General features: G+C 51.6%; 10 protein-coding genes across 10 annotated transcripts; 6 read left to right on the top strand and 4 right to left on the bottom strand.

The window, feature by feature from the left end:
- Positions 1-220: 220 nt before the first annotated feature.
- BDV59DRAFT_114904 (putative SNF2 family helicase/ATPase) lies at positions 221-4,355 on the top strand. The gene is made up of 5 exons (XM_073686672.1): positions 221-598; positions 697-723; positions 774-917; positions 979-3,942; positions 4,011-4,355. The coding sequence occupies exons 1-5, from the start codon at positions 485-487 to the stop codon at positions 4,125-4,127; spliced, it is 3,366 nt and encodes a 1,121-aa protein (XP_073551584.1). The 5' UTR covers positions 221-484; the 3' UTR covers positions 4,128-4,355.
- A 392-nt stretch (positions 4,356-4,747) lies between these two features.
- On the top strand, positions 4,748-6,204 carry BDV59DRAFT_171631 (aspartic peptidase domain-containing protein). The gene is made up of 2 exons (XM_073688595.1): positions 4,748-5,220; positions 5,286-6,204. Exons 1-2 carry the CDS (start codon positions 4,879-4,881, stop codon positions 6,159-6,161), a joined length of 1,218 nt encoding a protein of 405 aa, XP_073551583.1. The 5' UTR covers positions 4,748-4,878; the 3' UTR covers positions 6,162-6,204.
- Positions 6,205-6,357: 153 nt separating this feature from the next.
- Positions 6,358-7,827, bottom strand: BDV59DRAFT_199165 (RNA methyltransferase; the record flags this gene model as incomplete). Its single annotated transcript, XM_073693308.1, has 1 exon — positions 6,358-7,827. One exon carries the CDS (start codon positions 7,825-7,827, stop codon positions 6,358-6,360), a length of 1,470 nt encoding a protein of 489 aa, XP_073551582.1.
- A 347-nt stretch (positions 7,828-8,174) lies between these two features.
- BDV59DRAFT_199164 (putative chromatin remodeling complex subunit (Chd3)) lies at positions 8,175-12,357 on the top strand (the record flags this gene model as incomplete). The annotated part of the gene is made up of 4 exons (XM_073693307.1): positions 8,175-8,432; positions 8,506-12,091; positions 12,142-12,181; positions 12,255-12,357. 4 exons carry the CDS (start codon positions 8,175-8,177, stop codon positions 12,355-12,357), a joined length of 3,987 nt encoding a protein of 1,328 aa, XP_073551581.1.
- A 1,934-nt stretch (positions 12,358-14,291) lies between these two features.
- BDV59DRAFT_199163 (uncharacterized protein) lies at positions 14,292-15,969 on the top strand (the record flags this gene model as incomplete). The annotated part of the gene is made up of 3 exons (XM_073693306.1): positions 14,292-14,723; positions 14,796-14,871; positions 14,924-15,969. 3 exons carry the CDS (start codon positions 14,292-14,294, stop codon positions 15,967-15,969), a joined length of 1,554 nt encoding a protein of 517 aa, XP_073551580.1.
- An 849-nt stretch (positions 15,970-16,818) lies between these two features.
- BDV59DRAFT_171627 (mitochondrial 37S ribosomal protein mS35) lies at positions 16,819-18,251 on the bottom strand. Its single transcript, XM_073688594.1, has 2 exons — positions 17,649-18,251; positions 16,819-17,585 (listed from the first exon to the last, which is right to left on the bottom strand). Exons 1-2 carry the CDS (start codon positions 18,205-18,207, stop codon positions 16,987-16,989), a joined length of 1,158 nt encoding a protein of 385 aa, XP_073551579.1. The 5' UTR covers positions 18,208-18,251; the 3' UTR covers positions 16,819-16,986.
- Positions 18,252-18,380: 129 nt separating this feature from the next.
- Positions 18,381-19,403, top strand: alg13 (N-acetylglucosaminyldiphosphodolichol N-acetylglucosaminyltransferase catalytic subunit ALG13). The gene is made up of 3 exons (XM_073688593.1): positions 18,381-18,816; positions 18,893-19,031; positions 19,097-19,403. Exons 1-3 carry the CDS (start codon positions 18,507-18,509, stop codon positions 19,233-19,235), a joined length of 588 nt encoding a protein of 195 aa, XP_073551578.1. The 5' UTR covers positions 18,381-18,506; the 3' UTR covers positions 19,236-19,403.
- A 169-nt stretch (positions 19,404-19,572) lies between these two features.
- On the top strand, positions 19,573-21,596 carry BDV59DRAFT_171624 (actin-related protein ArpA). The gene is made up of 3 exons (XM_073688592.1): positions 19,573-20,557; positions 20,615-20,929; positions 20,992-21,596. Exons 1-3 carry the CDS (start codon positions 19,790-19,792, stop codon positions 21,052-21,054), a joined length of 1,146 nt encoding a protein of 381 aa, XP_073551577.1. The 5' UTR covers positions 19,573-19,789; the 3' UTR covers positions 21,055-21,596.
- A 43-nt stretch (positions 21,597-21,639) lies between these two features.
- On the bottom strand, positions 21,640-22,921 carry BDV59DRAFT_171622 (DUF3602 domain-containing protein). Its single transcript, XM_073688591.1, has one exon. It carries the CDS (start codon positions 22,623-22,625, stop codon positions 22,137-22,139), a length of 489 nt encoding a protein of 162 aa, XP_073551576.1. The 5' UTR covers positions 22,626-22,921; the 3' UTR covers positions 21,640-22,136.
- Positions 22,922-24,941: 2,020 nt separating this feature from the next.
- BDV59DRAFT_199158 (uncharacterized protein) lies at positions 24,942-26,434 on the bottom strand (the record flags this gene model as incomplete). The annotated part of the gene is made up of 2 exons (XM_073693305.1): positions 24,942-25,920; positions 25,974-26,434. The coding sequence occupies 2 exons, from the start codon at positions 26,432-26,434 to the stop codon at positions 24,942-24,944; spliced, it is 1,440 nt and encodes a 479-aa protein (XP_073551575.1).
- Positions 26,435-26,446: the final 12 nt, after the last annotated feature.

Below are 26,446 nucleotides of genomic sequence, written 5' to 3'. Positions count from 1 at the left end.
CCCAAACAAACGATTTTTCTCTCTCTTCGGGTCGGTGATGCTGCGTTGATTATTCCTGTGGCTTCACTTTGCTTCTGACCGGGTAACGTGACCCACTCCGCGGGGAAACTGCTCTTCCGGGCGGTCGCTGACTCAGCCTCACCCCTTCGCGTCCCGCAGCCAATCAGCGCGTGACATGGCCGCGCTGCTCCGCCGAAATTCCATTTGCCATCCCAGCGCGACTGACGCTTCCACTGCGTCCTGATTTCTTCCTTGTCCTTCATCTTCCGCCCGCCATTGTTTCCTCTCCCCGTCACCTCCTCAACTCCCGACTCTTCAACCCTCAACAACCCCCCACTACACCCACTTTGTTGCAGCACCAGGAGACCTCTTCGCGTCCTCCCACCCGTACGACCAAGCTTCCTGTCGCGTTTCGGGATACTCGAGGGGTGCGCAACCAATCACTATAGTGCAATCATTCGCGCTCACGGCGCCCTGGATAAAAATGGCACCGGTTCCAGACTCGGATACGCCGTCGCAGGCCGATACCCCTATGACCGACGCGAATGAGGAGCCTGTTACTTCGGTGCCCGTGGATAGCGCAGACGCGCCGATGACGGTATGTGCTCCATTACACTGCTGTTCTCCACGCATCTACCCGGCTGCGCGTATGATGGAAAATGATCTATGTCTAATGACTCTCCATTGTTATTTTAGGGCTATCAAGAAACCCCAGATTACACGGTACAGCTCAACAGTCGACTATAGCGCCTGACTAGACTAACACACACCAGGATTCAGATACAAACCCCAATACCACCGCTAGTAGTGTTGCAGGCGACACCGCCCCAATGGATGGTCGGAGGCGGCGATCAGAGGCTTTCCACCTGCGCAAGAGTGTTTTGGGCAAGAAACATGGTCGTCTGGATGAGTCCAAGGTATGATCATCAAACAAGATCCTTTCCTCGCTTCTAGCTGCTCACAATAACTTCGCTACAGGAGGAGGATTCTATCCGTCGATTCCGTTATCTACTCGGACTTACCGATCTTTTCCGTCATTTCATCGAGACCAACCCGAACCCGCGCATCAAAGAGATTATGGCTGAAATCGACCGGCAAAATGCTGCCGAGGAGGCAAAGGCCAAGAAGGGCTCATCACGTTCAGGAGGTGCTGGCGGTGAAAGGCGTCGTAGGACGGAGCAGGAGGAAGATGCAGAACTTCTGAAGGACGAGAAGAGTGGTGCTGAGACTGGCACGGTCTTTCGGGAATCGCCTCCATTCGTCAACGGTGAAATGCGTGATTACCAGATTGCTGGTTTGAACTGGCTTGTCTCCCTTCATGAGAACGGAATTTCTGGTATTCTCGCTGACGAGATGGGTCTGGGCAAGACCTTGCAGACCATCTCCTTCCTGGGATATTTGAGACATGTCTGCGATATTCCCGGGCCTCATCTGGTTGCCGTCCCCAAATCTACTCTTGATAACTGGAAGCGTGAATTCCAGAAGTGGACACCCGAAGTGAATGTTCTTGTCCTTCAAGGTGACAAGGAGGAGCGGCACAAACTCATCAACGAGCGTCTTCTGGACGAGGATTTCGATGTGTGCATTACCAGTTACGAGATGGTTCTTCGCGAGAAGTCCCATCTCAAGAAGTTCGCCTGGGAGTATATCATCATTGACGAGGCTCATCGTATCAAGAATGAAGAGTCATCGCTCTCACAGATCATCCGCGTTTTCCATTCTCGAAACAGATTGTTGATTACCGGTACCCCGCTCCAGAACAACCTCCATGAACTATGGGCTCTCTTGAACTTCCTTCTCCCCGATGTTTTCGGTGACTCGGAGGCGTTCGATCAGTGGTTCTCTAACCAGGACTCTGACCAGGACACTGTTGTACAGCAGCTGCACCGTGTCCTACGACCCTTCCTCCTGCGACGTGTCAAGAGCGATGTCGAGAAAAGTCTGCTCCCGAAGAAAGAAGTCAACCTGTATGTGCCTATGTCAGAGATGCAGGTGAAATGGTATCAGAAAATCCTTGAGAAGGATATCGACGCTGTGAACGGGGCCGCTGGCAAGCGGGAGTCGAAAACCCGTCTCCTGAATATTGTTATGCAACTCCGCAAATGTTGCAACCACCCGTACCTATTCGAGGGGGCCGAACCGGGCCCCCCTTATACAACGGATGAGCATTTAGTGTTCAACGCTGGGAAGATGGTAATCCTCGACAAGCTTCTGAGCCGTATGCAGAAGCAAGGCAGCCGTGTCCTGATCTTCTCTCAAATGAGCCGTGTGCTGGATATATTGGAAGATTACTGCGTGTTTAGAGAGTACAATTACTGTCGTATCGATGGAACGACTGCCCACGAGGACCGAATCGCTGCAATTGATGATTACAACCGTCCTGGTTCCGACAAATTTGTTTTCCTTCTCACGACAAGAGCTGGAGGATTAGGTATCAATTTGACGTCCGCTGACATTGTTGTTCTCTACGACAGTGACTGGAACCCCCAGGCCGATCTTCAAGCGATGGACCGTGCTCATCGTATTGGCCAGACGAAACAAGTGGTTGTCTTCCGCTTTGTCACGGAGAATGCAATTGAAGAGAAGGTCTTGGAGCGAGCGGCCCAGAAGTTGAGATTGGACCAACTTGTCATCCAGCAAGGCCGGGCCCAGCAGCAAACCAAGAATGCTGCCTCTAAGGAAGAGCTACTGGGCATGATTCAACATGGAGCGGCCAATGTTTTCAATACGCAAAGCTCCACTGGGCCGCTGTCTACAGAGAAGCAGATTTCTGAGGACGACATCGACGCCATCCTACGCAAGGGTGAGGAGCGAACAGCAGAACTCAACAAGAAGTACGAAAAGCTGGGTATCGATGACCTGCAGAAATTTAGCTCCGAAAACGCCTATGAATGGAATGGCAAAGATTTCACCGACCGCAAGAAAGATATTGGCCTCACATGGATCAACCCGGCAAAGCGTGAACGGAAGGAGCAGTTCTACTCCATTGACAAATATTATCGCCAGGCTTTGGCTACTGGTGGAAGAACCGCTGATCCCAAGCCGAAGGTTCCTCGCGCGCCAAAGCAGGTTAATGTCCATGATTGGCAGTTCTTCCCGCCTGGTCTTCAAGAGCTCCAGGAAAAGGAGACTGCGTACTTCCACAAGGAAATCGGCTATAAAGTTCCTCTCCCCGACGGAGCTGAAGAGGAGCTTAGTGAGCGCGAGGCAGAGCGGGACTTGGAGCAGCAGGAGATCGACAATGCCGTCCCCTTGACGGAAGAGGAGCAGGCCCAGAAAGCCAAGATGTCCGAAGAGGGCTTTGGGACATGGAATCGCCGTGATTTCCAACAATTCGTCAATGGTTCGGCCAAGTTTGGCCGGACTGACTATGTCGGCATTGCGACAGAAGTAGACAGCAAAGAGCCCGACGAGGTTGAAGAATACGCTGAAGTCTTCTGGAAGCGATACACCGAGATCCAAGACTACCCCAAGTATCTTCGTGTCATTGAACAAGGCGAGGAGAAACTGCGCAAGATGAATCATCAACGCAAGATGCTTCGCAAGAAGATGCAAATGTATCGCGTCCCCCTGCAACAACTAAAGATCAACTATACGGTATCGACGACCAACAAAAAGGTATATACTGAAGAAGAAGATCGATTCTTGTTGGTGATGTTAGACAAGTATGGGGTGGATGGGGAGGGACTTTATGAGAAAATCCGCGACGAGATCCGCGAGTCGCCACTCTTCCGTTTTGACTGGTTCTTCCTCAGCCGAACACCTGTCGAGATCGGACGGCGGTGCACGACATTGTTGAACACGGTCGCCAAAGAATTCGAGACTGACGGCAAGGCGAATGGCGAAACCGGGAAAGGTCGTGGCCGCGACCGTGATGACGACGATGTCGAGAATGATGAGGATGGCGCGCCAGCGAAGAAGAAGAGCAAGAGCGGTGCTGTGGTAAGTCCTGTCACCAATTTCTGCTGTCGTTCCCCACTATTTTTCTAACAGTGTATCTTGTTCCACAGAATAAGCAGGTTAAAGCAGTGAAAGGCGGTGGTAGCAAGGCCAATTCTACGTCTACATCGCGGGCGGCCAGCGTGTCATCGAACGCGGCGCCCAAGTCCAAGTCCCGGAAAAGGTGATGAGTTGAAATATTAGTCACCTTGTACTCCTGCACACTGTTTGTTTGGGAAAATAATTGGTCGTGGAAGGGGTTGGTTTATTATTCAATCTTTGTCGGTCTGGCGTTGGCTGATAGATACTATGTCGTGTGTGGATTATGATAGTATTCCTTTTTTTTTCTTATTCTCTGTAGCACAATAAGTACCACCATTTTATTGTTTATAAGTGTAGCAAATAGCAAACTAAAGGGCCCAGTCCGCGGCTGAGCAATCCTTGATAAATCAGCATTATCCTTCTGGGTCTAAAAGTTTCTCGCTGCTCAGCCATTGCCATGACCTGGACCCAAACTACCTGAGACAGTTGTATAACGGTCGACCCCGTTTATAAGTAGAAGCAAAATGCTACATAGAGTTCAATCTAACTCACTTCTTCCAAAGGTCGACTTATTTTCTATTTAGGGTATCGGCCTTGACAAGTACTTTATTCTTGTCTCGAAGTAAGCTGTCCTGGTTATCGCCTCCGCGAACATGATTACGTGCTGTACCCAGTGAGCAGAGCCTGAGCGTCCTCCCTGGTGGGGCGGAATACCCATAACATGCAGGGTATATATGAATCATATCATATACGGCCACTTTATTATGTCATTGGATGCTGTGACCGGGATAGATCCGTGACGGAGGCAGATGAACGTTCCCTTCCCCGCCGACGTCTTTGTCGCCTCTACCAACCATCTGTCCACTCTCTAACAGATAACCAACAATTATTCCAATCATGGCGCGCAGGGTCGAGTTTGTGACGAACCCAAACTATCAAAGATCTGGGACCAAGTCGTACGTCCATTTGATGCGCAAATACCGGCTCCGTACAACAAAGGACGGCCCATATAGCTTCGGTCATGTTATCCGTCAGACCGGTCGACCTTTCTCTGACAAGCCTGTGGGCGGCCGTATCCGATTCCAACCAACGATACGAAAATATCTCCCAGACGGTCAAATGGAACAGGCGGGGGTGGATGATATAGAGCAGGACGCGCCGTACTTTCTACCTGTGCAGATCGGAACACCAGCACAAACCGTACACTTAGTTATTGACACTGCATCTCCTGACCTATGGGTATGAGGTTTACGCATTTCTCTATATCCAATATGGGGGAGCCGTCTCATTCTAACATCAAGCAGGTCCGCTCTCCAGAGCTCACCCAAACAGGGTTCCACCATGTTTTTGATCCCTCAAAATCATCTACATTCCATAAACCCGCCAACCGAGGACCCTGGAAGATTGTGGAAGTGGACGGCTCATCGCTATCAGGACCTATCGGTACCGACAATGTCACCCTGGGCGACATGATGATCAAGAACCAGGAGATCGAACTAGTAAACATGATGTCATCCGATTATGACCGGTTTTCAGGAGATGGATATCTAGGAATGTCTCTTCATAGCTACTGGTCGGACATGTTAGGCGTTGCGGACGGAATATGGGGGCAGAAAGAACTCGCACAAAGCCAAAAGCTCTTCACAGTGAAGGTGGGCATATGGGGCCGCTCGAAGCCGTTCTGCTCATTTGGATATATTGACCAAGACGTCGTGGATGATTGTAATGGAAGCATACATTACGCTGAAGTTGATAGCACCCGCGGTTATTGGACGTTCGATTCGACTTCCGTCACGGTTGGAGAGAAGGTTATGGACCGTCCGATGAATCTTGCTATGCCCGACACCAACGCTCAGCTTACGTTACTTGATGATACTCTTTGCCAGATGATCTACGATGCCATTCCGGGAGCATTCTATGATAATGAATGCCAGGGCTTTATATTTCCCTCTAGTGTGACCTTTGACCAGCGACCTTCTATCCGTTTGGATATAGGGGGGAGGCATTTCACCATGCCCAAGGTAGGTTTGGGGTTTGCAGAAGTCAAGCCCGGGTATATTTACGGAGGAATTCAAAGTCGTGGGACAGGAAAGCTGGATATTCTCGGTGCCAATTTCCTGGAAGGAATCTATGCGGTAAACTCCCCACCGTTGATGCAGATATACCGTGGTTGCTCCTAACGTTGACATTATATTTAACAGATCTTCGACATCGGTGGTGATCGATTCGGTGTCGCGCAAATGGGGGCTTGAAACAAGGGTTGATCCTCATGCGGGCGAGCAGAGCCATTGGTATTAGGAGATCTTCATAGTGGAAGTATATATGTATGTACAGTGATATTTTACAGCATTATCTCGCTTCATAAACATACATCACTCATCGAGAATGTCTTTTCGGCGGTGCATCAGCCAGGGCAAGAGGTACGCGCAAGAACATTTCCATCAGGAGCGCTGCCGCGACGCTCACGTTGAGACTATCCACCCTTGCCGGGTCGGACTCAAGGCCAATAGCTCCACCCAGCCTGCTTCCCGGAATGCTCACGGTAGCGTCAGCGTGGGATCGAATATGTGAGCTTAAACCATCTCCCTCACTCCCAAGCATGATGACGCTTGGTGCGTCACCGATGATCCCCTTTGGTCTCTCGCTGCCTTGACTATCTGTAGCTGGCGAAGGATCAACATATCTCGATGTAGAGCTGGGGGCGTCTGCCGCGTAAAATCGCCATCCGACAGCCTTGGACCGTCGAATGAAGTCCACCTCATTACTGACTTGTAATAGTGTCATGTTCTCCGCAGCACCGGCAGAGGACTTGATGGCGGTAGCTGACAAGGGTGCTGAGTTTCGGCCAGCGAAGACGATTGCATCCACTCCGAGATAATATGCAGAACGAACGATAGCACCGAGATTCCCCGGGTCAACCACGCCGTCAAGCAACACAACAACCGGGTATCTTCTTCTAAGATGCGAGTGATTTATCGTGATGCGATTATTAGTGCCATTTACAACCGCTTCTTCGCGTGATTGGGCAGCCAACTCCACACTGAAATGATCCTCCGCCGGCGACGCCTGTAGTAGGCTCTTCACCGGCAACCTCGGAAGAGGCGAGGTCTCAAGGACACATCCATTGTGAGCACGACCCATGCTGACTTTGTCAAACAAACGGTTCCAACCTGCGAACGCCATTTTGACGGGGACGCCCTTCGAAAGGGCTAGCTTTCGGAGGGCAACCTTTGCAGGACTGAGTTGCTCATCGGCGGCCTGATATAGATAAAGCTTATAGATCTGACGCCGACCACACCGTAAAGCGGCCTCCACGGCGCTCGTTCCATACAGGAACTGCGACGCGGGGGTGGTGAAAGGCATGGACTCTGGTACGGAGACGTTGGATTTCACCCGTTCAGGGGTCCTATCCGTGTAGCGATGATGGGACTGCTTGGACGGGCGCTGTTTCGAAGCGGGATCCTCAGTTACATCCAGATAAGTGTCTTCTCTTTTAGGATATGATTTGGAAGCCTTCTGATTGTTCCGAAATCGCTGGTGTTCGCGAGGCAATGCGCGGAAATTGCCTGTTTTGATGAACTCATCTTCATCGAAGCCTTCCTCGTCCCATGCTTCATCCAGTTCCTTATGCTTAAAAACTGTCGAGTCTCTGTTCGATCGATTCCGGTTACCCCTACTTCTCCAAGTTTCACGTGGTGATGAGTGATCGTCCACAATCCGGCTCTTGCGGATACCACGACCAATTGCAGAATTGAGGGAGGCACATCTCACGCTATGGCAGGGGAGAGAAGTGGATGGGAACCGGTATTGAGTCCTGAAAACCCGGAGTGAGGTAAAAAAGGACATTGCAAGTAGAGGAAGCAGACAGAGCCTATACACCGATTGAAAGAAGCTCGACGCTGGATTTCTTTTTTGGGCGGTCCGATAAGATAAGCGCATCAATGTTGTTCCGGAAATCGCGCCGCAACGCCAGAAACGCGTTGGGGGATCGCCGCAATATTACCTAGTACGAAATCGAGATATGCATTAACACTTTCGGTTGGAGAGGACAGTTTTACTGTCCCCTCGCGTTTCTCTCCCTCGTCGCTCATTCAGTCATTCACTTCATCATGAATTCATGAATTGAACTCTGTGGCCTATACCCATCTCATATCTCACCTCTCCTTCACACCTCACTGGAACTCCCGCCCATAATGGACCCCGACACGTCCAGTACTCTTGACGAGCAACTGATTTCGGATTTGTTCTCTATGTCAAAGCCTGAGACGAAGTCGAAATCCCCAGAGGAACAGCGCGCCCTGGGATCACAGGTGATAGCTGTGGAGGTGCCTTCAATTCCTGATGCCGATGAGTACAAGTTCCTCCCTGGCCACTTTGATGTGCGCTGCGTCATACGGGAGACCAATACAGGTCTGTACTCGGTCAAGTTGAGAAGTGGTGAGACTGAAACAGTAAGTCACGCTTGAATTCTCTCTCATTTCAATCGCCCTACCGTCTTACCTTTCTGACGCTCCTTTCTTGTAGATGACATCCTCCACACTCGAGACCTTCGATAATGGCGCCGAAGCCTTGACTCGGTTTCAAAATTCGGGAAAAACATACAGCACCTCCTCTGCATCCGAGTCGATGATGACATCCTCTGGCGAGAGCTGTAGTTCCGAGGCAGAATCACTTGCCTCAAGGAGACGTTCCACAAGGAACACCCAGTTTACAAGATTCTTCGACGGACAAGGCAGTGACATGGGGGCCTCGAGTGATGCGTCCAGCGACGACATTATATCCTCCGCGGTACCGAGAAAAAAAGGGCGGTTAAAGCGTGGCTTAAGGCGTGGTCGGCCCCGCAAATCCTTATCAGGCACTCCAGACATCGACGTCGATTATGCTCCAAAAGGAACACGATTTTCGACGAGAAATCGCAAAACGCTACGACTCAATCTACGCGAAAGACTTGAGGACGACATATCTGAAAACGAAGACTCTTCGAGATCAGCCAAGTTTTTCGGGGCCAGAGAAGCGTTTCGAAAGATCGCACATAACGACCCGTTCAGACAGCATCACCGAGACATATGTGAGGTCTGCTATGGCCGCGGGGACGATAATGCCAAGGGGCCTTTGGTCTTCTGTCAAGGATGTACTAGCGCTTTCCACCAGCAATGCCTCGGACCTCGAGCAACTCGAGAGCACCTGGTTACGAAAGTTGCGGATGATCAGTTTCTTCTACAGTGCCGTCGGTGTATTGGTGTCGGTCACAAGAAAGACCGCACTGCCCCTCATCAAGGCTTCTGCGCCGTCTGCAATGTGCCAGGGAATATGTCAGAACCACTTCGGGAGCGTTTAACTCCAAAACAGGAGCAGCATCTGCGTCAGGAAAATGGGGGAACTGATCCAGCCACACACATAGACAGTGATCGAGTCAACAATGTTGGCAATCTGCTTTTCCGCTGCACCACTTGTCATCGCGCGTTCCATCCCGAACACTGTTCGGATTCATTCAAAACCACGTGGCAGTGTCAAGACTGCTTCTCAGCTCCTGGAGAACTTGGTGCTATGGTTGCTTGGCGACCGAATTACGACAAGAGCTATACCCCTGGAACTTCTGCAGATGCCATTCCCGAGTCACAGAAAGATTACCTTATAAAATGGAAGGAGAAGTCATATAAACGGGTAACTTGGATGCCCGGGACTTGGGTTTTCGGGGTCGCGAACGGTGCCATGCTCCGGGCCTTTTACAGGTCAGAGAAGAGCAATGCCCCACGAATGACCACAGCAGAAGCTGTACCTGAAAGCTTTCTGAGAGTGGACATTATCTTCGATGTCAAGTATTCGGATGATGATGACACTCATGAAGCAGGCCACGAATCAGATCTAACCCGCATAGATAAGGTGACTACTGCTTACGTGAAATTCAAGGGCTTAGCTTATGAAGAATCGGTATGGGAAGAGCCACCGGACCCAGGCGATACAGAAAGATGGAATGACTTCAAGTCTGCCTATGAGGATTTCATCCGTCGGGATTACGTCTCTACCCCTGACACTGCGTCGCTCAAAAAACATTTGTCTCTAGTAAGGAAGCAAAACTTCAAGAAAGACTTGGCTAGGGACAAGCAGCCAGACATAATGACGGGCGGAGAAGTAATGGATTATCAGAAAGATGGCATGAATTGGCTGTACTACATGTGGTTTCACCAACGAAATGCTATTCTCGCTGATGAGATGGGGCTCGGAAAGACCATACAGGTCATTGGCCTCTTTGCAACTTTGATCCAGGATCATAAATGTTGGCCTTTTCTAGCTGTTGTCCCCAACTCAACGTGTCCCAACTGGAGGAAGGAGATCAAAACATGGGTTCCTTCGATCCGTGTGGTAACCTATTACGGTTCTGCATATGCACGGAAACTTGCCCAAGATTACGAGATGTTTAGTGATGGCGACCCGGATTTACGATGCCACATCGTTGTGACCTCGTATGAGACTATGGCAGATGATGCCTCGCGCCGTGTCCTATCCAAAGTACCTTGGGCGGGCCTCGTCGTTGATGAAGGGCAACGGTTGAAGAACGACAAGAGCCAGTTATACGAAGCCCTGTCTCGAATCAAGTTTCCTTTCAAAATATTGTTGACTGGGACTCCCTTGCAGAACAACATCCGAGAACTGTTCAATCTGCTTCAATTTTGCGACCCTACGATAGACGCGGAGCATCTGGAAGAGGAATACGGGGTCTTATCCAAAGACAATATCCCGGAGTTGCATAACATGATCCGGCCCTTCTTTTTGCGGCGCACGAAGGCACAGGTCCTTACCTTTCTGCCACCGGTGGTGCAGATCATCGTTCCTGTGTCAATGTCAGTGGTTCAGAAAAAACTGTACAAATCCATTTTGGCGAAGAATCCCCTTCTCATCAAGGCCATTTTTCAAAGACAAGGCGCGCAGGAGTTGAAGCCAGCGGAACGGCACAATTTGAACAACATTCTGATGCAATTGCGCAAATGCCTGTGCCACCCGTTCGTGTATAGCGAGGCTATTGAAGAACGGACAACCGATACAGCTGCATCGTTCCGGAATCTGGTGGATGCGGCCGGAAAACTGAAACTATTGGAATTGATGTTGCCGAAACTCCATCAGCGCGGCCACCGGGTTTTGATTTTCAGTCAATTCCTGGATAATTTAAATATCATTGAAGATTTTCTGGATGGGCTTGGACTGTGGCATTGCCGTCTTGATGGGAAAATGTCCTCCCTCGAAAAACAGAAAATGATCGATCTTTACAACGCGGACGATTCGCCATATTTTGCCTTCTTATTGTCTACTAGGTCAGGAGGTGTTGGGATCAACCTCGCTACCGCGGACACTGTCATTATCATGGACCCAGATTTCAACCCACACCAAGATATGCAGGCGCTATCCCGTGCCCACCGCATCGGCCAGAAAAACAAAGTCCTCGTCTTTCAGCTTATGACTCGCGGCAGTGCCGAAGAGAAGATCATGCAGATAGGAAAGAAGAAGATGGTCCTTGATCATGTTCTTATCGACCGCATGGTTTCAGACGAAGATGATGGGCGAGATTTGGAATCGATTCTCCGCCATGGAGCTCAGGCGCTGTTTGACGATGATGATTCGGGAGATGTCCATTATGACTCCGAGTCAGTGGACAAACTCCTTGATCGCAGTCAAGCGGAACAAACAAAGTCATTGGATGAGAACGCGGAATCTAATTTCAGTTTTGCGCGAGTGTGGGCAAATGACCGCCTCGATGATGACCTCGAGGACACTGGAGAGGATTCAGGTCGGGATGCTGCTCCTTCTGTCTGGGAGAAAATTCTGAAAGAGCGAGAGCAGGCGGCGGCCGAAGAAGCACGGAGAAAAGCCGAGACTCTAGGTCGTGGAAAGAGAAAGAGGGCATCCGTGACTTATACCACCAACGAAATGGAAGTATCACCTCAGAAGGTTCGGCCGGAGTCCGATGGCGAATTCAAAGCAGGTGATGCGGCTCAGTCAGAGTCAGAGTCTGGTTCTGCTATGTCCCTGGCTTCTCGGGATTTGAATCTGGATCTGAGACAGAGACGGGAACGGGGACGGGAGGAACGAAAGCCGCCAGCGAAAAAAGCGAAAAGTATGTTAACTTGGGTACTCGCCTTCTTCACGGAACTAACATAGACATAGTCCGACCTTTCCAGCGCGTTCATGCGGATGAAGACCTTCTGTTAGCCCAGCCAGTCCCTAAGAGTATGGATGGCCTTAACGACCATGGCCCTACCTGCATTGCATGTAACCAGAGCCATCCCGTCGGGTCTTGCCGACTTAAAATGGCTGGCGTCGAGCACTGCGGTCTTTGTGGACTGGCGCATTTTGGTGTCTCCCGAACTTGTCCGAATTTGAGATCCTCAGAACAAGTATATGCGATGCTTCAAGCTTTGAGGCATAGCAAAGAAGACCCAAGGCTTGTCGAGGAAGCCAGAAGGTACCTGCGTGGCATTCGCGGCGATCTAAACCAGCGTGAGAGAAAACAGCAGGCTCGTATGTCTGGCATTGGGGCTCCTGTTAGTTCTCCTGCGGCTCCCATTGGTCCGGCTGCCACCGTGGTCGGTTTTTCTGAGCCTCCTGGTGTCGCTGGACCTCCTGGTGCTACAAGGGTTTCCAATACACCAGCAGTTCCGAGATACAATGGGCTTTCTACTAGCTCTTTTCCAGGGACTCATGGTATTAATGAGTTTTCTGCAGCTGGCGTTCCAGGAGCTGCTGTGATTTCTAGCAGTGGAGATCCCAGGGCTTTGGGGAATAATACTCCTGGAGCTCCCCGTCCTGTTACTCCCGCTTCATTCGGGACGTCTTTTGTTGACCTTACAGGCCCTCAGGGGTCCGACCATACAGGCCAGCCTGTAGAGAAGCCCAACCACGAGTTTGTTGAATTTTGGCCCGACATTTTTTAACCTCGGGTGATATTTTTTTAGTTTTCCAGGTGGAAACAGGCGTTTGGCTCCGGGGGTGGAATAGATAAAGCAATAGATACACACCATAATGAACAATGACACAATACCCGTCCGTACAATAGTTGATCACTCCCAATTGAAAGGCACAACTCGGGAAATATCTTGCTTCCCCCGAAAGGGAATCGCATATAGACGCATTAAGATTTTAAGGTTATGCTCACCACTTTCGACCGTGTTCAACTGAGAAAGCTGCGCTATCAAATAAATCCGCAAGGTCTGAGGCAGGATCTCTTCTGGCAGCGTTTGTTTCCAGGCCATTTTGTCCAATTCGGTGGTTGGTGGAAGAGTGCATTGGGTGTCCGCCGCTCAAACAGAAGATCAGGGCTGTCTCCCTATGACACCACGTTCGCAGTAACGGGAGGTGCAAGAGCACCATTGATCCCTCTCCTGCAGAGGGGGTCCCCGTATGCCTTCGGAAAAGCCACCATGGTCTGTACTCCCGACAGCCGGGTCGCTCTGAATCCCACGTGGAAGAGAAACGCGCAAACCGCAGAGCAGGTGGATGAGGCCCGTCTAGAAAATGAACCGAAATGAAAAGGAACCAAGAAGAGGGGCCTAGAAAGACAAAAGGGAAGAGACAGGCACCGGATCCGGACAGAGAACGATCGATGCGTGTGTGTTTTCTGAGAGCAGAGCAGATGCTGCAGCCATCCGGACGGACGTTGTACTGACCAACATCATCGAACAAACACTGGCCACTTTATACTTTGGGGCTCCTTTTCTCTAACGTTTTCCCCTTTGGTATCATTTTATTTACCTTATCTTTCGTTGTTCTCCGCCTGTGCTTTTCTCTGGGGTTGAGGATCTCGTGGTTTGTGCCGTTGTTTTCTGCATCTCTGCCCATCTCGGGTTTTCTTTCTTTCTTTCTTTCCTTCTTTCTTCGTTTATTCCTTTTCTTTTTGAATCCCATATATATCGATTGATTGCAGATCGGACGTAATCGCCGTATCTGCACCGTGGATGGATTTCGGACGTCTGGTGCTGGATTTCCCCCGGTGAATGAATATCAACCGTTCGATGCGTGCGTGCAATTCACTGTGCTGGTAAAACTGAGCACATTCGCCCTCTGACGTCTTCTCTCATCTTCTGTTTCTCTTCTCTCGCTCTCCTATTTCTCTCTCTCTCTCTCTCTCCCCCCCCCTCTCTTTCTCTCTTCTCCTCCTCCCCCCTCGTGGTTTGTCACCTCGTCCATCTCACATCGCTTCTCCATCCACTCTGCATCTCAGTACTGATCCTTCCAACTCTCTCAGCCGCCAGCTACATCCGCCATCTATCTAAAAAGAAAAACAATCTCAGATCTGGTTCAGCCTCAGTCTGTCTATCATGGCTTCTTCTCTTCGTCCTCAGTTCTTCTGTACCCGCCCGAACGGCACTCTCAGTCCTCTAATCGCGGTAGACGACCTCCCTTCTCACATTTCGATCCGTGGTGTTCCTCGTGTTCTCTCCCCCAATGATACACAGGGCATGACTAGCCTGGGAACAGTGGATCCGCGAGCCCAGTCTTATGTTGTTGAGGGTATGTCGCCCACCTTGACTCGGCCCTCGTCCGCCAACGCCGCCGCCCACCGCACCCGTGACTATGACCTCCAGGCTTCTCTCATGAGAATGGCCGCCGACGAGTCTACCCCTGCGAGCCAGCGTATGGCTGCCAACGCTCTTCTCCAACAAGGCATTGCTCAGAATTGGTGTGTGGCCAGTCCCTCGTCTAACGGCTGGTTAGTCCCCAGCACCACCAGCAGCGGCGGTTCGAGACAGGTACGCGTTGATGAAATTTGCGCATACATCCTGGTTTGGGGTTGAAATCAATGGCGACTAATCTGCTATCAGGGCGGTCACTATAACTCGAAAAAGGAGTTTTGTTCCTATTGGATCCGTCACGGAGAGTGCGACTATCAACAGCAAGGTGAGACCACACATCCTGCCTGCCAACCCCATCCCGCTCAACGCAGTTCCAGGATGTCTCTACAAACACGAGATGCCTTCCGATCCCGGAACATTGGAAAAGCTTGGCCTTCGTGACATCCCCCGTTGGTATCGCGAGAAATACGGCATTCCCAGCCTTCTGCCCAACGGACATGCGCATCCACGCTCTCATATCGCTCATAGCCAGAGCTGGAAGGACGAAGGGTCTGACCATGGGCCGATCAAAGCTATTCAGTATCCATCTCGCTTGGAAAATATCGGGACAGTCGATGTCTCCGAGTCTGAAAAGCCCAGCAAACACAAGTCCAGCAACTATCTCACCTCTCAGAACTCTCCCATGGCACCTGGTCACTCCCGCGGTGTGTACATCTCCTCCACTGGCTCACCTAGAACATCCGGAAACCAGAGGCATGGACCGAGACATGCAAACAAAAAGATCGACCTTCTTTCGTTTGATCCCTTGCCAGAGTATTCTTCTTTGGACGCCCTGGCCAGAAGCGTCAACAATCTCAACTATCCAGACACCAGAGAGAACGCCCCCATAGAAAATGTCGATCGGACTCAGCGCGAAGACATGATCCGTAACCTGCAGTCTCTCATGCCACCCACCATGATGCCCAACTCGGATTATGTCCCTGCCTTCGAGACCCATCCAACTCAGAGCCGCTCCAAGAAAACGCCCAAGTCGCGCCGCCTGTACCAGCCCCGGTCTGATGTCAGCCTCGAAAAAGCCGATCTGGACTCTTTCAGAACCTACCATGCACGTGCCACCGCGTCCTCGAGCGCTGCGTCTGCCGTCTCGAAGGATACGGCTGGCTCTCTTATTGCGAGTCCTTCTGCTGGCGGACCAGAGAGCACTATGGTGTCTAGTTCTCCCGCTCGCGGCATTTCTCCGTCGGCGCACTCTGGTACCTCTTTGTCATCCGAATCTAGCCCTCGCGGTGTTCGCACAAAGTACCATGGCAAAGACTCCAAGGGATTACCCGCCCCTATTGGTAGCAACAAGTCTCAGCGCAAGCGGTCTGATGAGTCGTCCTCCGACGATTACTACAGTATGTCATTGGATTACGGAAAGTAAACTACCGGCCACGCGGTGTTCGGTCTTGTCCTTTTTTTCATGTACGATCTTCCGGTGAGAACAACAAAAGTTAAGTGGCCTGGATCTGTCGCAATATCAATCCCGACCTTTCCTGTCGACATGAAAAAGACCTCTTTGGACGGTCGACGATACATATGATAAACGGACTTACGAGATATGAACTCTGCCTCAGTAATTTTTTCTCTTTCCCGCTAAATATACCTATGCCCCCCCTGGCCACACGATTTCGTCGATGGATGGGATGGGCGGAGGTTGTTGTCTTTTACATTTCTCGACTGTGAATGCGGCAAAAGATGAGCTGAACAATCCGTGCTGGTTACTGCTGCTTGTCGGTTTTTCTTTCTCTTATGCCTCGGTTGTTGGATGACACCACATTCGTTTGATGGATATGCTATGGAAGCCAGGATACAAGTAGCAGTGCGTGGTAAACTAGAGCCATCCTTGGTTCCTTATGGTTCCGCCTGCATGATTTATGTGTGACATTTCTCTTCTTGTCTGCCTCGGACGGTATTCCCTTCTAATTAGCCTGTTTCCTTTGTCTCTAATTACATGGCCTTGTACGAAGTGTACTATAGCAGGGAATTATTCTGTCTATATGGTCGGCCTGTCAACGAGCCCTATCAAGCTGTAGGAAATGGTCTCCGTATGTACCACAGCTAGATGGGCTGGAGTCTCACCCACAACGGCACCGTAACATGTGTCGCTAGGGAGGCTAGATCAAAAATGTTGTACAGAATGCAGGTGACATGTGAAAGTACGACATCCTCTCATTCCATATCGGGGTGTGCAATGGCAACGTGTATGGTCCCAACAGGAGCAACATGTGTTGTCCAGACGGGGAATTCAATCAGCTCCATAGAAGAAAATATAATACATTGGATAAATAAGTCTAATGTGACCTTGCGAGTATGCGCCGCCCTGATATTTCGGAATACAAAAAGCATCCATGAAACAAAAATATACATCTCCCAACCGCTCCCGTCCTGTAGACCTCCTTCACCGTAATCTCTTCTTCTGCGCTTTGGCGGAGACCTTGACGGCAACCTTCTCCCGCTCCTCCGTGGCCTTGGCGTTCAACGCAGGGTTCAGGGAGGGCAAGCTCTTGGTGGCCTGGGCAATAACCGCCTTGCCGTCCACAATGCCCTGTCCATCTTGTTGGCGGAGCTTCCGTTCGGCCCGTCGGGCCTCGAGCTGCTTCTTGCGCTCTTCAGTCATCACCCAAGACTCCGGGAACCGGTGTCTGATCTTTGGCTTGTGGTGGCGGAGATCGAGGGGTACATCGGCGAACGCGTCGCCTTCTTTGGATTCCTTAATCAGGCTGTTGACGAGATCTGCCAGATAGCGTTTGTTCTGGGCCCGCGAGGTGAATTTCTCGCACGACATGCGGACAATGTCAGTGTCGGGGTTGTAGCGCGGGCCGACCAGTTTGAGGAATGTCTGACGCTGCGCCTCGGAGAGATATTTCGGGATCAAATCCTTGGTGCTCAGCTCGACGACCACCTTGTTCTCGGCCGGGTGCTGCTCGCCCATGTATGTGGTGTAGCGGAAGCGGAGGATGTGAGTTTGGGGCGGGAGGGTGAAAGGCTTAGCCAGATCTAGTGGGTTGGGAAGGTTAGCGATTCAGTCTTCAGCACCATAGAACAGCAGGAGACACTTACTGCTTAGAAACGGCATGTCCCAGGCTGCGATGCGGGCGTATTCTCTGATTTCACGGTGCAGCTCGACCTCGGCGTGGGCCATGGAGGTGATTTCGTCGTCGTTGAAGTCCTCGTCGGCATCTTCGACGAGACCGAACTCATCGTCTTCCTCCTCGGCCCAGAAGCCAGCGCGTTTCTCGCGCACGTCCTCAAACCGCATGGGCTCGTCCTTCTCCAATTGCGATACAGACTTCTCGATCTCGGCGAAGGCGGCCGCCCGTTTCTGCGGGTCGTTGAATTCCTCCACGAGGCGCCGGTTCTCGGCGTCGAACTGCGCCTTCTCCTCGGGCGACATCATCTCATACATCGAACGCTCCTCCTTGCTCAGCAGATCGGGCGAGTACTCCGCCATGGGCGGCAGGTCCTCCGGACGAGGTTCCCGGGGAGCAGGCGGAATTGGCGGGTCTTCGGGCAGGAAGCGCGAGGCAGAAGCGCCAAACGAGCGGGACGGGAAAGTCAGGGGGCCTCTCCGGGTCAGAAACAGGGCCGATCTGCCCAGGGACCGTGCAACGGAGGCCATTGTGAGGGGAGGGATGCGCAGGAAATCTGTCGGCTGGACGAAGGATTCGGCGATGTTTTTCTCTGCGGTGGAAGTTGGAGGTGACCTGCGCTAATCCGGTTTGGGAAGGGGGTTGCTCACCGCCTTCGGAGACTCTTTTGCGAATGATGATTCGTCACGCTACGTACTACCAACTTGTTTCATCTACTCTCCCTCCCACTTCTTTCGAGGAGACTGACTCCCGGATCTGTCTTCGAAGATAGTACTATGCTTTGGCTTGAAACGTGACCGCAAGCCTTTTTCCCAGTCGTCGCCCACCCATGAAGCTGTGTTTCGTGACGGTGGGAGCTACCGCTTCATTCCATCAGCTCGTGCGAGCCGTCCTAGAGGACTCATTCTTGGGCGCTTTGCACCAGGCTGGCTACACTCACCTCCTGGTACAGTATGGTCAAGACAGCCGGTCTGTCTTTGAAGAATGTCTCCAACGACATCCCCCGGGAAGCCCAGGCCGTCACGGTATTGAGATCGATGGCTTCGACTTTAATCACGCCGGACTTGACCAGGAGATGCGGTTAGCACAAGGGAGTCCATCAGAGGGTCGCAGCGGTGGATTGATTGTTAGCCATGCAGGTATTCAATGGCCCGTTCCCTGGCAGATGGGAGTTGGCTGAAATCGGCGAAGACTAACTTGACCGTTTGGTCCCAGGATCGGGCAGCATTCTCGCAGGATTGCGGCTGGGCGTGCCTCTTGTGGTCGTTCCAAACCAAACACTCAAAGACAATCATCAAGACGAACTCGCGCGTGAGTTACAAAGACAAGGCTACGTGGTTGCCACCAGCGTCGAGTATGAGCCCCTTTTCCCTTCTTTCACCCAGGCCAAGTAGGACACGTTTGCTTACCTTTTCCTAGTGATATCTCCTCCGCAATTGACCGTGCGGAAGTTCTGCGGGCTCAGATGCTGACATGGCCGCCTGTGCGAGGGGCGGACCGTAAACAACCTCGAACCTTGGAGCAGGTCATGTCGGACGAAATGGGATTTCTGGATTAAATCCCTCCTTATGTGTTCACGAACGACACGACATGATGTGGCTAATGACTAGTAGCCCCGGGGGTTGAATACTTCTGGGGTATTGGACATGCATCGTCGGGATGCATCGGTATTACTATGTAGTATATAGGTTACTGCGTCCACATCGCTAGGTTGGGAATGAAGCACCTAATTCTATTCATAGAACAGAGAATAAGGTAGGGTTACTTCTAACCCTGTATGGAAAATACGAAGAAAGCGTAGCGATGGAGTATAGATGCACACCGCGAGGCGGCGGATGGCCCAAGCTCCTCCCGTGTTGATAGAGACGGACACGCGAAGTTCCCCGGTCTCCGTGCGGTCTGCTCCCTGCCGACGCCCTCTCCCTCCTCACAATCCCACACCCCCGACTCTCCCTCCGATCAAGACCTCATTCCTCCCCTCTCTTCTCTCAGTCGACTCTCCTTGTCCTTCTCGCCAATCCCTCCCCCTTCCCACCCGGCCGTGGGGCCTTCTCACAACAAAGCGCGCGCTCGTCACTCCTCCCGAAAACATACCACTCCTCCTCCCCCACAATGGCCGAGGCCACCCTTCACAACGCTCCCATCGTCATCGACAATGGCAGTGGGACGATCCGCGCTGGTTTCGCAGGAGAGGAAATCCCATCATGTTATTTTCCGTCGTTTGTCGGTCGACCAAAACACCCGCGGGTGATGGCCGGCGGTCTGGAAGGCGACGTCTTCATCGGACAGCGCGCGCAGGAATTGCGCGGGCTCCTGAAGATCCGCTATCCGCTGGAACATGGAATCGTGACGGACTGGGACGACATGGAGAAGATCTGGCACTACGTCTACGAGAACGAGCTGAAAACGCTGCCCGAGGAGCATCCCGTGCTCCTGACCGAGCCACCGCTCAACCCCCGCAAGAACCGCGATACCGCCGCCCAGATCATGTTCGAGACCTTCAACGTTCCCGCCCTGTACACGTCCATCCAGGCGGTGCTGTCCCTGTACGCGTCCGGCCGGACAACCGGCGTGGTGTTGGATTCAGGGGATGGCGTCTCGCATGCGGTCCCTGTGTTCGAGGGCTTCGCGATCCCGAACAGCATCCGGCGTATTGATGTGGCCGGCCGCGATGTCACGGAACAGCTGCAGTTGCTTCTTCGCAAGAACGGGCATGTCCTGCACACGAGTGCGGAAAAGGAGGTGGTGCGGATGATCAAGGAAAAGGCTTGCTACGTGTCGCTGGATCCGAAGCGGGAAGAGAAGGACTGGATGAACAGCTACCACAAGTCAGAGACCAAAGCCGTCGATTATGCTCTGCCGGATGGACACAAGATCAAGGTAAGGCCGCATTTGTCTTGTGTGTGTGTGAATTGGCGAACTGATGTATACGCACAGATCGGGCAGGAACGCTACCGCGCCCCGGAGATCCTGTTCGACCCCGAACTCATTGGCCTGGAGTACCCCGGGGTGCACCAGATTGTCCAAGACGCCATCATCCGGACGGATTTGGACCTGCGCAAATCGTTATATCTTAACATCGTCCTGTCCGGTGGATCGACTCTGTGCAAGAACTTCCCAGACCGACTGATGCGGGAGATCAAGCGGTTGGCTGTGGAGGACATGAAGATTCGCATTTCTGCCCCCGCTGAGCGGAAGTATACCACTTGGATTGGTGGAGGTATCCTTGCTGGGCTGAGCACCTTCCGAAAAGTAAGTTGCCATCTGCCAGATATCCCCGACAAGCGGGAGCAGCTACTGATCGGAACCTTCAGATGTGGGTGAGTGCCGATGAATGGCATGAAGACCCGGAGATCATCCACCGGAAGTTTGCCTAGACGCTGCACGCATGCAAGCGTGAACAGCGCCTTCCTATGGGCTGGACAAAGGACCCGACTCCGTCAGAGGATCGAGCATCGCGTGATCGGGCGAAATGGCTCACCTAGTTTGCCGGAGCGAATAGCTGTTGGGTCCCAGCAGGAGCAGCAGCATTTGATACCCCTCTTCCGCCATATTAATCCAACTGCAGACGCCTCATTATCTCTCTCTCCCTCGTGATGCAAATTCCATCATAATACTACCATCTGCAAGCATTGATGCTCGCCTCATGTCACACCATTTTTATGTTTCCTTCCACCACCAGCGGCAATCGCATAGAGTTTTTGGTTGAACCGTGTCGGACTCAGGACCACAGATCCCTTGTATCAAGGTGTCTGGTTTTTAACATTTACTTTTATTTTGTTCATGTTGTCTCTTTCAGAATATGATTCGGCGGCCGTGACGTGTAAATATCAGATAGAGGAATGAAGATGAAGATCTACGTGCAAATGTTTGGCTGGTCAAGCGATATTCAAGCATAATGGATCTTAATGGAGCCGGTATGATAGATTACGCTAGACATTACGAGGTAGGAGTGCATGTTCCTTTCACGATGCTTCATTGATTCTGAATGTTGATCAACTAATTACATGGAGAGGTGAAGGAAAGAAAAAAAAAGTGCTCCTGTGGAAATGTAATCCCCCATTGCCGATTCCAGAATCTGGCATGACAGGATAACAGGCCCTGAGAACAGGACATGCAAGATAGGTAACCAAGTACCCATTAAAGAGGTAATGTAACAGACACAGGATTCGGAATTGAAGGGCCACTAGACATGGCAAGGGGTATCAAGTCGACCAGGTCGAACGGGGCAACAGACATAGGAGATCGAACAAAAACGACAGATTAAAGAGAAATAAAAATCAATCGATGTTTTGGTGTCACTTCACGGGGAAGCACCAAGGGGAAAGAGCAAGAACTTTTTTCGGTGGTCGTCAATCGTGAGTCGTGATCGCAATGCAAAGTGCTGATCGAGAAGAATGGTGTTGTATATGTAATTGAAGAGGGATCGAAGAGAGGAGAGAGAAGTGACCGACACAGCCTAAGCCATGCCTCTCAGCTTGCCCCAACCACGCTCAAGGCCGCGCAGAGCCTTGTCCCGAGCCATCGAGGCGGTCGACTGAGTACTGCTGGAGGTGGCCTTGCTGGATGAAGAGAACTTGCGACTGAGGGTGCTGCCGCTGTCGTTGTTGTAGACCATGTTGCCAGCACCACCGCGGCCGACGTGGTAGACGGGAGCAGCACGGCGCATTTCGCGTTCCAATTCCTCGTCAAAGCTGAAGATGGCACGTTCACTGCTGCTGTGAACGTTGCCGGCGCCACCACGGCCGGAGGTGAAGGTGCTCGGAACGTTGGAATCCAGACGGGTCAGCGAGGGAGGGCCCGTGGCGGTTTGGGAATCGGTGGTCTTGGTATTCTTGAGGCTGATGACATTGCCTGCGCCTCCGCGCGCAGTGTGGATGGCCGGGTGGGAGTTGTGAGGCACGGAGGGATGGGGCTCAATGACCCGGTAGTTGATGGAGGCTGGCATGGCGAATTGGGGGGGGTAAGATGTAAGTTGAGGATGAAGTGGAAGCGACAGGTAGGTTGTATGACTCAAAAGGGTGTCAAGTATGAAACGATAGTTTGCGATAGTTGTCTATGGGCAGCAAGAGAAGCTGGCGGGCTTAAAGAACGACCCATACAGGCAAAGCAGTCATAACAACCAGGCAGGAACCGAACGTGGAAGAGATGAAGAAGCCAGGGAAGAAACAGGCCGACGAAGTTATTTAGAATGGACACCGGATTTTCTTTCCTGAAATTTTCCTGTTTAAGGGGAGCCACTTTTTTCAATGTCTGGAACCCGAGACCAGCGCGGTGGGGGGGAACCTTTATATACAACAATGGATGACTACATTTGGCCCAGCAGTTACCGGGGTAGAGTGCCCGCATGAGTGGCCATGATTGCACCATTGGGGGAACCAGCGGTGCCTGTGCCAGGCACCGAGGGTGGCCCCCCTCTTTCTCCAAGGGTCACACGGTGGGTATCCGGTGGAGCAGTCACGGTGGGAATCTCATCATCGTCGTCGTCGCCGTCTCAGCGAAATTTTCCATAGACGGCCTTAGGTAAGCTCCCCTATGCGCGCGGTTCGACCGGCCCGAGTTGGGTTTAGCGTAGAGGGCGTCAAGAGTCTGCGGCTGCGGAAACCAATCACTGTGGCAGAGGCCGTCTCCTGTGAGAGAAGGCTGGCCTCTGATTGGGGGAGGGAAACCCCCACCGAGCGGATCATCTGACTTGGACGGCGGCAGGCGGCGGCGTGGCAAAACGTAACAGAAACTGGCGATGGGGCCAATCCGAGTTTTCTGGGGGTAATGGAAATTCCTTGCTCGGTCACGAGTGTGAGCCATTTTCAGCCGGCAATGACCAAGAAAATAGTTCTGTTGCATCATTCTTTTTGTTTTTGGGGATGACACGGTCGACCAGTACCTATCAAATACTCTATGCTGCGTATCTAAAACAATATCAAACATCAAAAAAAAAAAAAAAAAAAAAAAAAAAAAAAAAAAAAAAAAAAAAAAAAAAGAAAAAAAAGAAAAAAAAGAAAAAAAGAAAAAAAAAGAGAAAACCAGATACGTCGTATACGCAGTACCCCCTAGAAGCAGTAGGAAAAGAAGGAAAGAAAAAGAAATTAAAAAATCCCCGCATGTATGATTGCATCATCCATTCTTGAAGTTTCCAAAGCAAAAAGAACCTCAACACAGCTCCTTTCTCCCTCCTGCCGAGACCTGCAAACCCAAAAATCTCTCAGTAAGCCCGACTATGTCGAATGTCGTGATGATCAAGGGGGGCCTGTCCTATCCACCGCCCACTTGGCCTGTCCAAAAGCTGCATCCATCACGGCCACGGGTATGGGGCAGATCCGGCGAGACCAAGTGCGATCTACATCCACCCGAAAATCTCTCACCGTTGCATCTCTCGTTGGACGTTTGAACAGGTCTGAACACGATGTATGATCGAATTGGAGCGGCTTCTTTGACAGACATCCTCACAACTCCATTTCAATTACTCGCTCTGTATCACATCATGGCCTGCATCGGCCGGGCTGCCCTGGATCCCTCCGCAGAGACATCCCCGTCAACAAATGACTCGCCCCTGACCGCTAATAATAATGCAATAATTCAAGTGGGTTGACCTCCACCGGCTTCCCCGGACTCGACAGGGCTGGACTCGGTGCCAGATGGGCCAGGAACCACTCGTTCCAAATGTCTCGTCCATTGAACATTCCATGAAAAAATTTTCCCCTCCATTCACGCCCCGCTGGGTCACTAGACTTCGACGGTGAATGGCCCGATCCACTCACTAGCATTTCCGGCTTCCCTTTTTTTTTTTTTTGTTTCGTCTTTTTGGCCCTTACGTCGTGTTCTCCAGCGAGAGCCGAGAAATCTCTTCCCCGGATTTTGGCCCTAGGCATCCCTCATCACATCATTGCGCAGGTACGGACATCACCCATCTTCTGTACAGATCACCGAGACGGAGAATGCTGGCTCCCTTTCCCCGCATACTAGTCAGACAGTTGTCTCTTCGGCTGTGACTGCGGCACCTGACGCTTTTCCTCTGCCACTTTGGCCTGCACCTTGGCGACAAAATTGGAATTGGGCACCGGTCCGGTCTACGGGCTTCGACCGATTTGGATCCGCAAGAAACAAGTCTCTGCCTAGTCTCTTGCAATCGAACGAACTAACAAAATTCAAAGCATCTCATGATACAGCGTCATGTCCCGTGACGCTAGACATTCTCACCTGACCCATTGTAAACAATGTCTTGCTCAGCAGCTCTTCACCTTCTAGAATCATCGATCTTTGTTCTTCAAAGGTTCTCCCTCTCCAGCGTCGTCCAAGACAACACTATGGCTTCCACAGAATCAATTTCATCTTGGTCCTCCTGAGTTCCCTTCTCTAGTTCTTCAAATCGAGCCATCCGAGCCAGTCGCTCGTGCTCCTGTCTTTGTAGGTCTTCATTCCTGGACCCTAGCCCAGGTTGGACACGCTTTATTTCGTCCTTTCTCCTCAAAGAATTGACCTTGTGAAGTGTCCTTGACCTGCTAGGGGCGATAGGGGGTTGGCGCTGGGGCACGAGATCATCAGCTGGACATGTATCTTCGGAGGTGGAAAGACGGGGGCCGTCGAAATCTATAATGCCCTCTCGCCTGAAATCAGTTTCACTGTACACAGGTGGGATTTTTGATTCGCGGTAGGCCTGTTGCTTCCGCTCCATGGCACGCTTGTGCTCTTGCATTCGAGCTTGCAAGTCAGCTGTGTCGTGGTCATATTCTGCAGAGGTTCGCCCGCGCCTTTTCGTTGACACAGCCCCGCGAGAAGGCGAAAGTCGGACATTGGCGTCCCGAGAAACAGCCGGGGGCAGATTCTCATCTCCCTCAAATTCGATTTTGCTTTGGAAGAATGGGTCCTGGAATATCTGGCAGCTTCGACGACCGTAGTCGAGCTCGAATCGGACAAGCTCTGCAGAGTGCACGTTCACAAGACCGTTCCTGATCCTCAGGTGTCTCCTCTCTCCGAGGTCTGACTTGCACTGATCAACTTGTCTGAGCAGTTCCTGAACAAGTGCGTAATATCTTCTAATTTCTTCGGGGATAGCTCCCAGATCCGCTGCATTTCCAGAGAACATGGGGTCTGGTGAGGACGTAGACGTATGGAAGCTACTCCCCACTTTGCCTGAGATAATTGCGTCGTTGAGCTTATCGAACTGTTGATCATACACCTTCTTTTGCTCTACGAGTGCCTGAATCAAAGCCCGTTGATCCTGTAAGACGGCCGATTCCGCGCGACTGCACCTCGGTTATTGTTAAACCCGTAGTAAAGATCTTGTCCCTATACTTACCTCCTAAGCTGACCCGCATACATAATGACATTGAGCATCAGCAGCATAGTGGACTTCAACCGCTCCAGATTGCACTTGAATGTTTCTAGGTCCCGCTCGATGAGCGCTAGCCCGAATTTCCGGGCTGCCCTCCGGATGCGCCCCATGGGGTCGTCCTGGCCCGGTTGCTCGATGGCACGGCTGATCTGATGGAAAACCCTCTTACACTCATCCAACACATCTTTAGCAGTGGCTAATGCCTGTTTCGAGCATAGCTTGGCCTGTTCGTCCTGCTGAAGGTTCTCCCCAAGCTGGCGGAGCACGTTGCATGTGAGCGCAACATCGCTTGATAGACTCTGCACCGACTCGTTTACATTTTTCACTTGATGGTAGAAGGTGCAGAGCTTGATGGACACGTTTACCCCGATATCTGCAATTTGAAGGATGCTGGCTGCGATTCCCAGCACTTCCAGGCCGGACATTCTTCTATCATG

Source organism: Aspergillus ambiguus (genome assembly GCF_047715705.1).
Source record: "Aspergillus ambiguus strain CBS 117.58 unplaced genomic scaffold BDV59scaffold_4, whole genome shotgun sequence".
Taxonomy (NCBI): domain Eukaryota; kingdom Fungi; phylum Ascomycota; class Eurotiomycetes; order Eurotiales; family Aspergillaceae; genus Aspergillus; species Aspergillus ambiguus.
The sequence above is the reverse complement of the archived record's forward strand: the minus strand, read 5'-3'. Positions and strand labels throughout refer to the sequence as shown.